Source organism: Pantherophis guttatus, chromosome 5 (genome assembly GCF_059756535.1).
Source record: "Pantherophis guttatus breed Tessera chromosome 5, ASM5975653v1, whole genome shotgun sequence".
NCBI classification, from domain to species: domain Eukaryota; kingdom Metazoa; phylum Chordata; class Lepidosauria; order Squamata; family Colubridae; genus Pantherophis; species Pantherophis guttatus.
Genome location: NC_142067.1, coordinates 96,346,588 through 96,360,350, shown reverse-complemented (window position 1 = coordinate 96,360,350; position 13,763 = coordinate 96,346,588). Strand labels below are relative to the sequence as shown.

The 13,763-nt window shown below is 36.5% G+C and overlaps 1 protein-coding gene across 4 annotated transcripts in view; it reads right to left on the bottom strand.

Moving 5' to 3' along the window:
* MAP4K4 (mitogen-activated protein kinase kinase kinase kinase 4) overlaps positions 1-13,763 on the bottom strand; it is a 147,622-nt gene that overhangs the window by 20,194 nt on the left and 113,665 nt on the right. For 2 of the 4 annotated variants that reach the window (XM_034419942.3, XM_034419978.3), the window contains exons 14-20: positions 13,112-13,198; positions 12,247-12,471; positions 10,441-10,602; positions 8,015-8,245; positions 7,039-7,145; positions 2,748-2,899; positions 856-953 (exon numbers count right to left, since the gene is read on the bottom strand). In XM_034419942.3, the coding sequence (XP_034275833.1) occupies positions 856-953; positions 2,748-2,899; positions 7,039-7,145; positions 8,015-8,245; positions 10,441-10,602; positions 12,247-12,471; positions 13,112-13,198 (1,062 nt within the window). The remainder of the gene's footprint in view (positions 1-855; positions 954-2,747; positions 2,900-7,038; positions 7,146-8,014; positions 8,246-10,440; positions 10,603-12,246; positions 12,472-13,111; positions 13,199-13,763) is intronic. The other 2 variants (XM_034419989.3, XM_034419999.3) reach the window with 1 other exon arrangement.

Below are 13,763 nucleotides of genomic sequence, written 5' to 3'. Positions count from 1 at the left end.
GTAGCATTTGCATAGGTAAGACCAGTGGTGAAATTCAATTTTTTTTACTACCAGTTCTGTGGGTGTGGCTTGGTGGGCGTGGTGTGGCTTGGTGGGCATGGCAGGGGAAGGATACTGTAAAATCCCCATTTCCTCCCCATTCCTGGGGGAAGGATATTGCAAAATCTCCATTCCCACCCCACTCTGGGACCAGCCAGGTGGTATTTGCCAATTCTCTGAACTACTCAAAATTTCCGCTACTGGTTCTCCAGAATCTGTCAGAACCTGCTGGATTTCACCCCTGGGTAAGACCCATTGTTTTTTCTAATGAGTTAAGAATGACTGAACGTCCTTTAAAAATAATAGCATAGTTCCTTAACTAAGTTTAGCACAGTTGTGAAAACAAAACAAAAATCCCTTCAAGAAGCTGGGTGGGAACAAAACTCAAACTCTACCCAGCTCTGTGCCCTATTCACTTTGCACTATCACTGCCTATGGAGGCTCTTTCTTGGCTCCATGTTAACGTAAGCCTCAGTCAGAAAAAATTCTGTAATTGTGCCTAAAGCTTTCCCATTTGGACTGGCTGTCGCACAGTTTTCAAGAATTCTAAAATAGCTTAGATATTATTTGCTCTTTTAAATTCTGCTTGCTTGGGTTAATTGCTTGGAAGGAGTTATTGGAAATATTATGAAATAAAAAATGGTAGGTATAAAAATAATTACTTTTGTTAAGTGCAGATGACCAGTGTTATAAAAATTAAACATCACACCTGATTCATTCATTTCCTTTTCATCCAATTCAAACAACTACCACTGTCTTCTATTGAAAGATACAGACCATAAATATACAGCTAACAAGCCACAGAAGGAGCCTTACCGCAGGTTTGCAGGGTCTGAAGACTTCTTTCTTCTCTTCAGTCTTTTTGGCTGCAGTTTCATTACGTTGTGAAGGGGAACCTTCAGATTTTGATGATGCTAAATAATCATGTAACAAAAGGCCAGTTTATTTTTAAGAAAAAAAAAATCTGATTTAGAAAATAAATGGGAACATTCAGCAGCAAACAATCAGACAGTTCTTCCTACCATTGCAAAAAACAAAACAAAGCCACTGTTGGGAGGATCACAAATAAATAAGAAAATGTTTCTGAAATATTTAAAATAGAAAATAGTTATTAAAATCTTGATTAATAGATTCCATATTAATAACAGATCATATGGAAATAATGCAGGTAGTACTTGGTTAACAATAATTCAGACCAAGAACTCCATTATCAAGGAATGTGGTCATAAGAGTGTTACCCCAAAGGTGCTTTTTCAGGAGGCAACTGGACTTCCTTGTTCTTTTTCTTTGAAGACAATTTGCTTCTCATCCAAGAAGCTTCTTCAGCTCTGACAGGATAGCTAAAGAAGCTTCTTGGATGAGAAACGAAACTTCTTTGAAGAAAAAAACAACAAGAAAGTCCAGTTGCCTCCTGAAAAAGCACCTTTTGGACAACATGACCTGGATGACTGAGAATCTCTACAGACTCATAGAGTGTGACGTTATGTTAGTGTGACAACTTACAATGGCAGTTCTGGTAGTTCTACTTGTCATTCTTAGGAAAATCCCACATGGTCATTAGGTGTGTCACCATCTGATCATCACTTACACCTCCTGCCGGTCTCCTTTGTTTGTTGGAAATTGGCAGTAAAGGTTCCAAATGGCAAACATATGACCACAGGACACTGTGACTATCATAATTATAAATTGTCAAGCACCTTACATGATCAGAAGATATTGTGACAATCGTAACTTCAAGAACTAATCCCAAGTTTGCTCATTCAGTGACATCAACATTCAATGGTTGCTGAAAGAATGGTTAACCGAAGACTACCTGTACACTTCTTTATCAACATATTCCAAGTTATTCTTCTCAGATTAAAATTCTGCTTAAATTTTCCTATATACAGTACATAGCTCTTATAACTTAAAATGACTAGGAAACAGAAAAGTGTCTGTGTATGTATGTATATATGCATGTGAAAAATGCATGCAACTGTATGGGTTAAGACAGTATAATCTCAGCATCATATAGGAAAAGTCTGCTACTCTTGCTTTTACTACAACTGTTAAGCATAGGTTGTAAAAACTTCCTTTTGGGGAGAGATAGATAAGCAAGCAAGCAAGCAAGTTAGATGATAGATAGATAGATAGATAGATAGATAGATAGATAGATAGATAGATAGATAGATAGATAGATAGACAGACAGACAGACAGACAGACAGACAGACAGACAGACAGGTAGATATTGTAGATAGATAGATGAGATACTGCATTTCACCGAAAATAAGACTTTGTCTTATATTTTTTTTGAATCCCGAAATAAGCGCTTGGCCTTATTTTCGGGGATGTCTTATTATTTTGAGGCACATGGAGCAAGAAGGGGCTTGCCGTATTATCTGATTTCCAGCTCTGCATTTAAATATTTTCGGGGAGGGCTTATTTTCGGAGGGTGGCTTATTTTAGCGCATGCGCTCAAAAGCCTGATTGGGCTTATTATCAGGGGATGTCTTATTTTCGGGGAAACAGGGTAGATAGATAGACAGACAGACAGACAGACGATAGATAGATAAATAAATATTGTTTTGAATGGTTACATTTTTGTAGCATATGGCTATTCTTCACTTAAAACAGTTTTTTGCTTACATCTCATTCAAAATCTCTATCTGGTTCCAATGAATCTGGAATGCCTTCATGAGACTAATCTATCCCCCCCCCCACCTCTTACATCTCATCCGGAATCTTTCTCCAGATCCACTCTGGGAGCCAGGATGGGAACCAGGCTGTGAACTCGAATTGCTTGATCCAGAAGAACTTCCACTTCCTGGTCTTGGCACCAGTTTTTCCACTCTTTCCCAGAGCAACCGAGGTTCTATATTGCTAAAAAGGATAATTTTTTTTAAAAAAAATAATTTAATCCTGCTTTCTTCTTCTTAAATTAGAATTTATATCCTGTCTCTCTTCTCGGACAATGGTTGGAAACCTTAGGCTTGCTAGATCTTCCTGCTTGGTTTACAAGAGCTTAGACAAAGATTACTCTTCTCCTTCCTGCTAATTTGATGACTTTTCTCAATAAGAAAATAGCATGAATAATTTCAGAAGTTAATCTATTTTCAACCAGCTTTTCTCCTCAGCTGTCTCCTCCTGAATATAAGACATATTGCTTCACCCTCTGCAGAAGTGAATCCGCTGTCCCTAGATCAAGCTTCGTATTCCTACCCTTGGATCTGCTCATGGGACTCTTTCCATTTTAATAACAACTCTGTAGGCAGGCAAGAATGAGTGATAAGGGCCAACCTAAGGACAGACATAAATTTCTATGAACATTTTGAAATGGAATCTCCCTAATCTCAATTTTAGCAACATTTCTAGCAGATAAAATCACCCTTTGGTCATTGCATTTAAGTCTATTTTATTAATCTATATCCTCTTAAAGAGTCACACTGAACACATGAAAACTAAAGCCAAGCAATTTGAAAACTCAAAATTGCATTTAAATGATTTCATCTATCTTTTGTAAATTAAGCCAACGAGGTCAGTATCTACTGAGGGTATTTATCAACTAGGAATGCCATTTCCAACTCCTGAAACTACTTAGCCTTTATGGTCCTTACAAGAGCTCTGACCTGTTTGCATTAAAAAAAAAAAGTTGTATATATTCTGTTTTCCTTTTGGAAGGTGATGCAGTTTATGCTAAAACAAAGTCATGGGAATGGATAGCAATGACAACAACTACAATAAGAAGAGGGGTGGGGATACCCAAATTATATTATCCAAAATCTAATAATTTAATTTGCATTGCTTATAATCTGTCTGAAAAAGACAAAACTCTACATTTCAGAAGTCTGATCTTCATCAATCCACAAATAGAACATAATAAAGGCAAAAACCCAACTAGAATAACACAAATATAGCTTATGTGCGTCTAGCAGCTATTTCATGCTAATGCTTTAAAAAGGCTTCTGGAAATTTCACCTTCAAAATTACACCGTTTACTATTTTTGATCCATTGCCCTTCAGATATAAAGTGTGTGTTTCAACAATGCAAGATTAAACCCTTGTAAAAAGATACTTTGCAACACTCCATGCTTTATCAAAACTTTGTGCATTTCCAGAACTGAAAAAAATAATAAAGCAAGTATTTATTTAAAGAAAAAAACATGTCCCTAGGTATAATTTTTAAACCATTGAAAACCCCAGCACAATACAAAGAATACATTTCACAGATCTGAAAGACATTATCAGTGATATCATTGGACACCTGTATCTTACTGATTATGATTTGGGTGAGGAAACAATCTTTTTAAAATCTATCCAAGACTGTTTCTGAATTAGAACAACACTTACATTCAAGCAATTGCAAGAGCCTCTCTCTGGACTTTTAGAAATTGGAGAGAAATAAGGATGGTGTTCTTGTCCACATTCTTCTTTACTACCAAAAGTATATTCACATACTATCTCCACGCTATTATGAAATATGATGCTTCTTTGGGTCTTTAGAATACAAGCTATTTAGAGTTATACAGGTAGTCCTCAATTTATGACCAGTTGCTTGAGAATTTTCAAAATTATGATGAATTTGAAAAAAATCTACTCATGACCATCCTTGAAGTTAAAACACTTGGATTATCCCTGCGGTCTCACGATTGCATTTCAATCAGATCACATTTATGGCCAGTTGGATAATCCTATGGTCACATGATCATGTTTTGCTACTTTTTGGCAAAAATTGCCTATTGGATAAGATGGCTTTGGACTAATGATCATGTGATGTGCTTAACAACCACAATGACTCGCTTAATGACCATCTTAAAAATGTACATAAAATTGAGTCCAGTCATATGATGACTCAATTTATGATCACAATGATTTACAACAAAAATTCTTGGGTCAACTGTGGTTGTAAATTGAGGACTACTTGTAATCCCAATACTAATGTATGCCACGAAGCAAATTTATTTTTATTTATTTATTTATTTTATTAAATTTTTATACCGCCCTTCTTCTGCTGGACTCAGGGCGGTGAACAGCCAAGAATAAAAAACATCCAATACAAAATTTAAAATTATTAAAAGAATTAAACAAATTTTGGCCCAGATTTAAAACATCCCAACTAAAATCCGTTACAATTAAAATATCTAAGGTGGGGGGGCGTTATGCCAGCCCAGTTTGGTGAAATAGAAAAGTTTTGAGGGCACGGCGAAAAGCACGGAGATCTGGTATCCTACGTATCACTGGGGGCAGGTCGTTCCAGAGGGCAGGTGCTGCCACAGAGAAGGCCCTCCTCCTGGGGGTCGCCAGCCGACATTGCCTGGCTGACGGCACCCTGAGGAGTCCCTCTCTGTGGGAGCGTACTGGCCGGTGGGAGGCTATCGGTGGCAGAAGGCGGTCCCATAAATTGGCAATAAATACAGAAGGGAGTATTAATATAATATCAATGTATGGATATATATCCATTAACATACTTGCTTCTACATTCTGGATCAGTATAAGTTCACAGGGTTCTTTAAGGACAGTCCAAATATAGTACATTACTGTAATCCACTTGTAGTACGACTGAGGAAAAATTGGCCATATAATCCACCAGCCTAAACTGGAGCCCATGAGAGTACAGACTACCATTTCCAACTAATCACATTCAAACGTTGGATTATGGGGCACTCCAATAGATTGTGAATTTTTCTTTCTGTAACACAGCTCGATCTACCTCACAGGTTTGTGGGAAAAATTGAACAATGGAATGTTGTGTATAGTGCCTTGAGTCCCTGGGGAAAAGGCTGGATATAAAATAAATGAATAAATATGTTAATCCTGATCTAGCCTGTCACATGATATATGCCTAAATATCTAGTAATTTTCTTGGGGCTGATGACAAAAGAAAAATAAACTGCTGTGTCGGTTGTGGGTCTGGGAAAATGCAGTCTATATTCTAAAATAACCTCTCTAGAGGTCAAGCTAGAGTCTACAAACGAATAAAGCTAAAATCACCATACCCTTCTTGCCTAAAAAATGAGAAACATCAAAATGTTCCAATATTTTAATATGATGAGATCAAATGAGGGATTTTTTTCGGTGAAGGTCTCACTGCAAATTCAACACATTTATCACCTATTCTGTAAGCCTCTTATGACTAACTTAGACAATTAAGCTAATGCAACTATGAACGTGCCTAAGAGACTGATTATACATTTAATTCACATTCTCAGTCTGCACAAGCTGACAGAATCACAAAACAGGTATAAGAGACATGATTAGGAACTGCTATAACTTTGGTATCTGATGGACCAGATGTAAATTACTTTAACCCATAAAATGTCCTACTGAATTGTCATAATTAAATAGAATCAAAGGGGAGATGAATTAAAACTGGCCAATGTAACAGGCTTCTGCAATCATTTCTGGTGTTTCCGTGAAGTTAAATAATAAGTTTAACTCTAATATAAGTATCTAAATTATTATTTTTGCTACCATTCTCTAACATATTAGATATATTTAAAAAAGAGGCCGATGCATGATAAACTAGCACGTTCTTCAGAAGGAAACCCTATTTATATGAATGGTGCTGGAAAGTCATTAAGATGTTATTACTTTCTAACAGTATAAATACACCATTTGAGATTGCTTAGCTATAGCAGGCTTTGGCTTAAAAAAAAAAAAATAAGAGCCTGTAGTACAGTGGACTAAAGCACTGTTATTAACATCTGCTGCTTGCAATTACTGCAAGTTCAAATCTCACCAGGCTCAAGGTTGACTCAGCCTTCCATCCTTTCAAAGGTAGGTGAAATGAGGACCCAGATTGTGGGGGCAATAAGCTGACTTTGTATAAATATACAAAAGTATGAAGGCTATTGCTTAACGCATTGTAAGCTGCCCTGAGGGCGGCATATAAATTAAAGCAAAAAAAATAAAATAAAATAAAAAATAAAAAATTACAGCTCAAATCTTATATTCCGAGTGAACATGGTGTGTCCAGTGTGCCTCTCCTTTCAACCATGATGTAGGAAGAAAACATTGCAAACCTTGTGGAGTTTCTTTGACCTGCTTGGTTATTTTGTTGCCCAGTGCTTTGTAGTGGAGAATCTCGGCGGGATAGCACAGGCGATCTGGATGTAGTTCTCACCGGTACCTTATGGAGCGAACAAGTGGGAATAAAAATAATTAATATAGTGTTGCATGGGCAAAACTAAGGGTTTTTTTTGCTCCTGTAAAGATATACATAAATATATACACAGATATATTACTAAATGTATAAAACTATATTACTATTGTCTAAATAAAGTAATTCTATTGGTTAAAATGTTCACCAACTGTAGAACCCATAAACCCAGTTGGACTGTATTTAAGATGCTGAAAAAATAGGACATTTAATAAATAGCTAGCATAGGTACAAATAACTACCCACTCACAGACGATCATGACAGAACATAGACCTTTAAAGCAAGAGATTCACAAAGCAATAGGCTACAATAGCATGGGGATTTAGAAAATTAAGCTCTAAGGAACCAACAAATGCTTAGTAATGGATCAGTAAAAGGCAGGAAAGCAAGATTATATCTGATAAAAGTAAATCACATTAAAAAATGTTTTCGTGGTCCATAGTATCTTAAAATATATACGGAATTTTAAAGAAATAACTTTTGGCTATTATTTTTTTGTTTGTGCTTTCTTGGATATTACCTTTAGCATGATAAATATTTTATTTATGAATAGTAGACAGCTTATAAATGTTTGCTGATCTTCAATTTTCTGTAATCATCTACTTTAAAAGGCAAATTCTTCTTGAAAAAAAAAAGAAACAAGGAAGAGGAGGAGAATAACTACTACTATATACTACCCTTAAAAAAAATTCCCGGGGTGGTATATGAACATATTAAAAGCACAAATTGCCTGTTTCTGGTATTCTACAGGTGTGCATTCATTAATTAAAAACCTAGCACATGCCTTCTGTTATTCTTTGGTTTAAAGAAGTCAAACTTCTGTCTTTCTATTTCTTACCCTTGGAGGCACCTCGTCACTGTCTGATCTAGCCCAAGACTTTTGGGTGGGGTCAGGTACCTCAGATTTAGAGTCAGAACTTTGATTTAGCACTTCACTGCGTGAAGGTGGATATGGGTCCTGAGAGCGCAGATGGTGATGTGCAAATTTGGGAGAAGGGTCACTGAAGGAATGGGACCGTGAGACAGGGGGAACATTGTTCTTGAGAGATGCCAGGTGAGACCACTGTACCTTACAAAAAAAACAAAACATAGAACATTCAATGCGTTCTGTACAACTGGCTTTTCTCAATTAAACACAGAATAAAAGGCAAGAAGGATTTAGCTAGCAGGATGGTCACATCTGATATATGAAGCAAGGCAAGCACATGAGGAAATCAATGGGCTTAAAGCAAGGAAGGTGCTTAGAGAACATGAAAAGCTGTGAACATAGTGTACTGGCATGTTGGAAAGCATATTCTGAACATATAGGTTCACTGGAAGGGAAGGATAGCAAATCCCACTTGTTCTAACATATGGCCAAGGTTCCAAATATGCCATATATTTAAAACATCAATAAAAGAATAAAATTTTGGAGTAGTAGTAGAAGTCAAAAGAAGCAACCAAGAAGCCAGTAAATATAATGGCTTTGAAACAATTTATTGGTATATTCAGAATGTGAAATATGTTGCATTTAGGCATTATGGAAGAGTTACATGTAATTACATGAGTTACATGTTTCTTTTTCAGCAAATATATGTACTGGTTTATATATGTTTATATATGTGCCCTTGTGAACGTGTGTGTGTGTGTATACACACTGTAAACACCATACGTACACACTTATGCACATACAAAGATAACATAATATGTGATATATGCATATATTGTATATTTTTTTTCGCATATATGCACATTAGTGACCACAGAAATATGATCATATGCACTTTACTATCATGTCCAAAGTAAATTTTACAATAAAAGTTTATTACTTCATCTACAGAATTAAACTATGCCCGCATTTTTTCTTTAGTATTAGAAGCTGTTCAAATATGAAACCTAAATAAGTTTCATAGAATTTTAGAAAGAAAAGGATGACTAAAGCAAGTTCTTGTAAATTTAGAGCTGTCCACGGCATAAATATATTACATAAAATATATTTTAGAAGAGTATAATGATTTTAAAAGAACTCTTTCTTTTAAATAGTTTTTAAAAACTGAATATTCTTAACTACTACAAATATTCATAATTAGCTTATATTTTCTCAACATAATTTCCCCAAAATATTTCCAACGTTTTCCTAGTTGGGTATTTTTGATGATTACAAGTACCATATGGTACTGTTTTGACTTAGTACTGCCAATTGTCAACATAAAGGTACAAAAAACCCATATATTAATTTACAAAGACAAACCTATCAGATGGATCTATACAAAAATCCAGTCACTGAAATTGTTTTTAAATACACAGTAAACGATATCATTGAATCTGTCTCTTAGAGAGAGCATTGTCTCTCCAAAGTCATCTTGAAAAAGCAAGCCATATTAGGAAACTGATCACACATTGGTCATTAGATGATGCTCTAAGATTTGAAATTGTGTCCACCTGCTTGAATTTTCTCATTCGGTATTTTCATTTTGCCAGAGCAAACTTGTTTTTAAATGGAGAATAGAAACAAAATTAAATGTTGTTTCATTTCATTTTCATTTCCATTTAATTAAATTGGAATGAATTAATATACTTAATGATTAAGTCAGGTACTTAACAGTAGTCTCCAGTACATTAAATATTGTGTTTTGGTAGCAACCTCTGGAGGACTCTGGATACTGTATTCAAGGCTTTCAGAAACTGAATATGTCCCTGAGGCAGAAATTGTGTCCCTTTACCCTAGTTCAGGGGTGGGCAATTGTGGCTCTTTTACAAACTGTGGACTTCAACTCCCAGAATTCCTGAGACAAACTCCAATTCTGGGAGTTGAAGTCCACAGGTTGTAAAAGAGCCACAATTGCCCACCCCTGCCCTAGTTAATTCAACTATTATCTCAAGAATACTGTATGAAAATACATTAAACAGGAGTAAGATTCTATTTTAACCACTGCTTATCCATGCCATGAAAAATCAATTTTATCAAATAGAAAAGGAGGTAGAACCTTTCTTTCAAAATGTCAAATTCAGAAGGAATGAAATAAATTTTCAAGAAATGCCAAGGAAAGATATGAAAAAATATGCTTTTTACTGAGAGTACATATGTTAATGGAGTGTTAGTTAGCCTATCGGGGAGAAGAACAAGAGAGTCCCTCATACAGAAATATGGGAAAGTGTTTTCTATTAGGGTGTCATACATACAGTATACCGGTGTAATGTAACCTGTTGGTTTCCATATATGTTACTTCCCAACTCTTCCTTTCTCTTCCCATCCCATCATCATACATTTCACAAGGATTTTACCTGCGATTCCATTGGTTTTTGCAATGATGGCTGAAGTGGCTCGGAATTTCCATTTGAAAAGGACTCTGATCTTGAAGGCACTGGTGGATCTAACACTTTGCTTCCCTGTTTAGACTGGGCTTCCGGGGAGCTCTGGTTATTCTTTCTATATCTGTCATCAACCTGGGAAGAAAAAAAGCCATATATGGACTCAACTGACATAATGAAAAGATGATTCTTAGAAATTGAAATAAAATTCCTCCAGAGAAACTACGAGTATCATGTTTCTGGTCAACTCAACAGATTGCACTCACTACAAATAACACTGGTAATCTAGAATCCCAAGTTTATTATGTAGCTCCCAGCCCAATATGACAGTATGCTCATCTCTACTATTGCCCACTGTTCTTTGGGATTGGGATGGATTATACTTTAAATACAATAAAATAAATACTTTTTCTTCCATATAATGGTCAGTGTCCAGCGTCAGTTCAACATGCTAGGATTAATGTTAATCTGCAGATAACACATGACTCTTTTGTGAAAAATATGTTTTAGTGAAAATTATCCCAATAGTACCTGTTGGGTATCCCAAGGGTATCTTGGCTACCCTTATTTGGACTTGGAAATTAAACAAGGTTGAAGCTTGTTAGAACTTGGGCCCTGGAGTCTTGTGATGCTTCCTGAAAGCCTTAAATACAATCCTCAAATTCCTCCAGAAGTTGTTCCAAAAATGTAATCTTTAATGTAGTAATAAAGTTGCACCCAAAACATGTTTTTACATACATGAAACTATTTGGTAAATTGTCACATTGTCATCAGTTGTATTATGGATTAACATAATAGAAAATCTTTATTGAGATCATTGGTATAATATATATTATGCTGTAATACAATAATCATTAATGAATGGTGTGTAGAAGACCTCTACTGTGTTATTTTCTGGCCATAAAATATAAAGGTAAAGGTAAAGATTCCTCTACACATGCATGCTAGTTGTTTTCCAGCTCTAGGGACGATGCTCATCTCTGTTTCAAAGCCGAAGAGCCAGTGCTGTCTGAAGACGTCTCCATAGTCATGTGGCCGGCATGACTAAATGCCGAAGGCGCATGGAGCGCTGTTACCTTCCCACAAAAGTGGTCCCTATTTTTCTACTTGCATTTTTTACGTGCTTTCGAACTGCTATGTTGGCAGAAGCTGGGACAAGCAATGGGAGCTCACTCCATTACGCAGCGCTAGGGATTTGAACTGCTGAACTACCAACCTTCTGATTGACCTCAGCGTCCTAGCCACTGAGCCACCGCATTAATAACATAAATTAGGTGTCTTCCTTTCCATCTTTACTAGGCTTTATTTAATCCAAATTCTACCAGTCACAACAGACCTCTGACTGCTAAAAGTTAAGCAAATTGATTTGTACATTCACTAGAGGTTCTTCTTCAGAAGTGACTGCAACATAGCAATTGGTAATCAATTAAGAAATTTTATCTGACTTTAGTGTAATATTATGCGATCTTATCTATTGTTTTGAGAAGTGAAGAAATTTTATGGGCTAAATTGCTGGTCCCTGATGTATTTTTCCTGGGTAAACCTCAAATATAGAAATTGGTTACTTGCTACCTACTGGTGCTCTATGAAAGGAAAGACACCATACAAGGTATACATTCTGTAAAAGTATATTTAAAAATTGTCCTTTTCCTCCAAGGCGGGTAATGGGACACACTCATCTTCCTCTCTCGACATTCTTATGGGAAGGTTGTCTTTATATACATTCTGATAGATATTTTAAAAGCAACACTGGTTCTAATAACTTGAGATAGAATTTACCTCCCGTGGCCTTTCAGTAGGCTCATAATGGGGTTTAGGCTCTGGGGTATGATAGTTTTGTTTATTCCTTTCTTGCTGCTGGAGCTGCTGTTGCTGCTGCTGTTGCTGCTGTTGATGCCTCCTGTGATCATGCTGAAGTGACAAAAGATATGCCTGTTCCTGTTGCAATTGACGCTGAAGCCTCTCTGCTTGTCGGTGTTCCTCCATCTCTCTCCATCTGTATTCCTTTGAGAGAACAGGTCAAAATATGAACACCATGCTGGTGGGCACTTGCTTATCTTCTGGCGGTTATACATTTTGCTGCTGTTCCAGTGTGAGTAAATATATCAAATTTCAAAATTACATTCAAATAGAGCACATGTTTTCCCTTAATTTATAAAACATTTTACGCTACACTTAGCAAGATTCAGTACTTACAGGCATAGTGTTATTTAACCTATTGTGATCGGCACAGTCATAAATCTATTTTGCCACTGAAGGGAAGAGTGGTTTTGTTGTGGTGGGGGAAATGGGGTGGGGGGCAAAAAGAACACAGTACCCTGACTTTTGTATCCAATATTTAATAAAATAACATGGCCTGCAGTCTTGTTCTTTTGAGAAGGGTTGTTCAGAAAGTCAATTACCAAACCGTAACTTATTTAACTTAGGGGAGGGAAAAATCTTCACTGATTGGCTTGTCAGATCATCATACAGCATGGTTCACATAGGTTCTGCCAGCCCATCCACCCTGTAGGATGATTAGTTCTTGTGCCAGGCTCTACTGTGCATAAAGTTCAGCTGTGTCCATTTAAAGACAACCTGGGACACCGGTCAGAGAAAGCAATCCCAAATAGTAGCTACTAACAAAACAGATACAGTGCTTTACCAGTAACATGGCCTGCTCCTGGAGCAGCTGCTGCTGAAGAATTTCCAGGTGCCGCTGCTCCTCTTCTAGCTGTCGCCTGATATACTCCTGTCACATAGAAATTACCCAGCAATAAAATTGTTCACAACAGGAATGTAACCAAAGCACCTGAGTACAACACCACACAAAAGAAAAAGAAAAACGCCACCTATCCCAATTCACCTTCAGGTGACAATTCCATAATAAATTTAATAATGGGACTCCCTAAAGAACAATTAAATAAACCCTATCAGCTAAAGTAAGGACTGAGCCAAATCCATTACAGACCCTCCCTCCAAAAAATTAATCAAAAAGAGGAAAAGAAATTGTGGCCTAGGATAAACTAATCTTGCCTGTAGAATTTTGACTTAAGACAAGCAAATGGATTTTTAAAAACAGGTTGGTAGTTAATACTAGCAAGTCTTATCAACACAGCCAACACAAAATCGCATGCATTTTTAATAACAGAATTAGTTTTGCACCTTATGATGAACCATGAGCAACAACTAGAGCCAGGCTTAGTTAAGGCATCCCTTTTGCAAGCTTTCTACCAAAAAGATCTGTCAATTAGAACCTTAACCTCAACTATAAACTGATCCTAGCCTCATCATCAACGCAGACAATGCCAATCTGA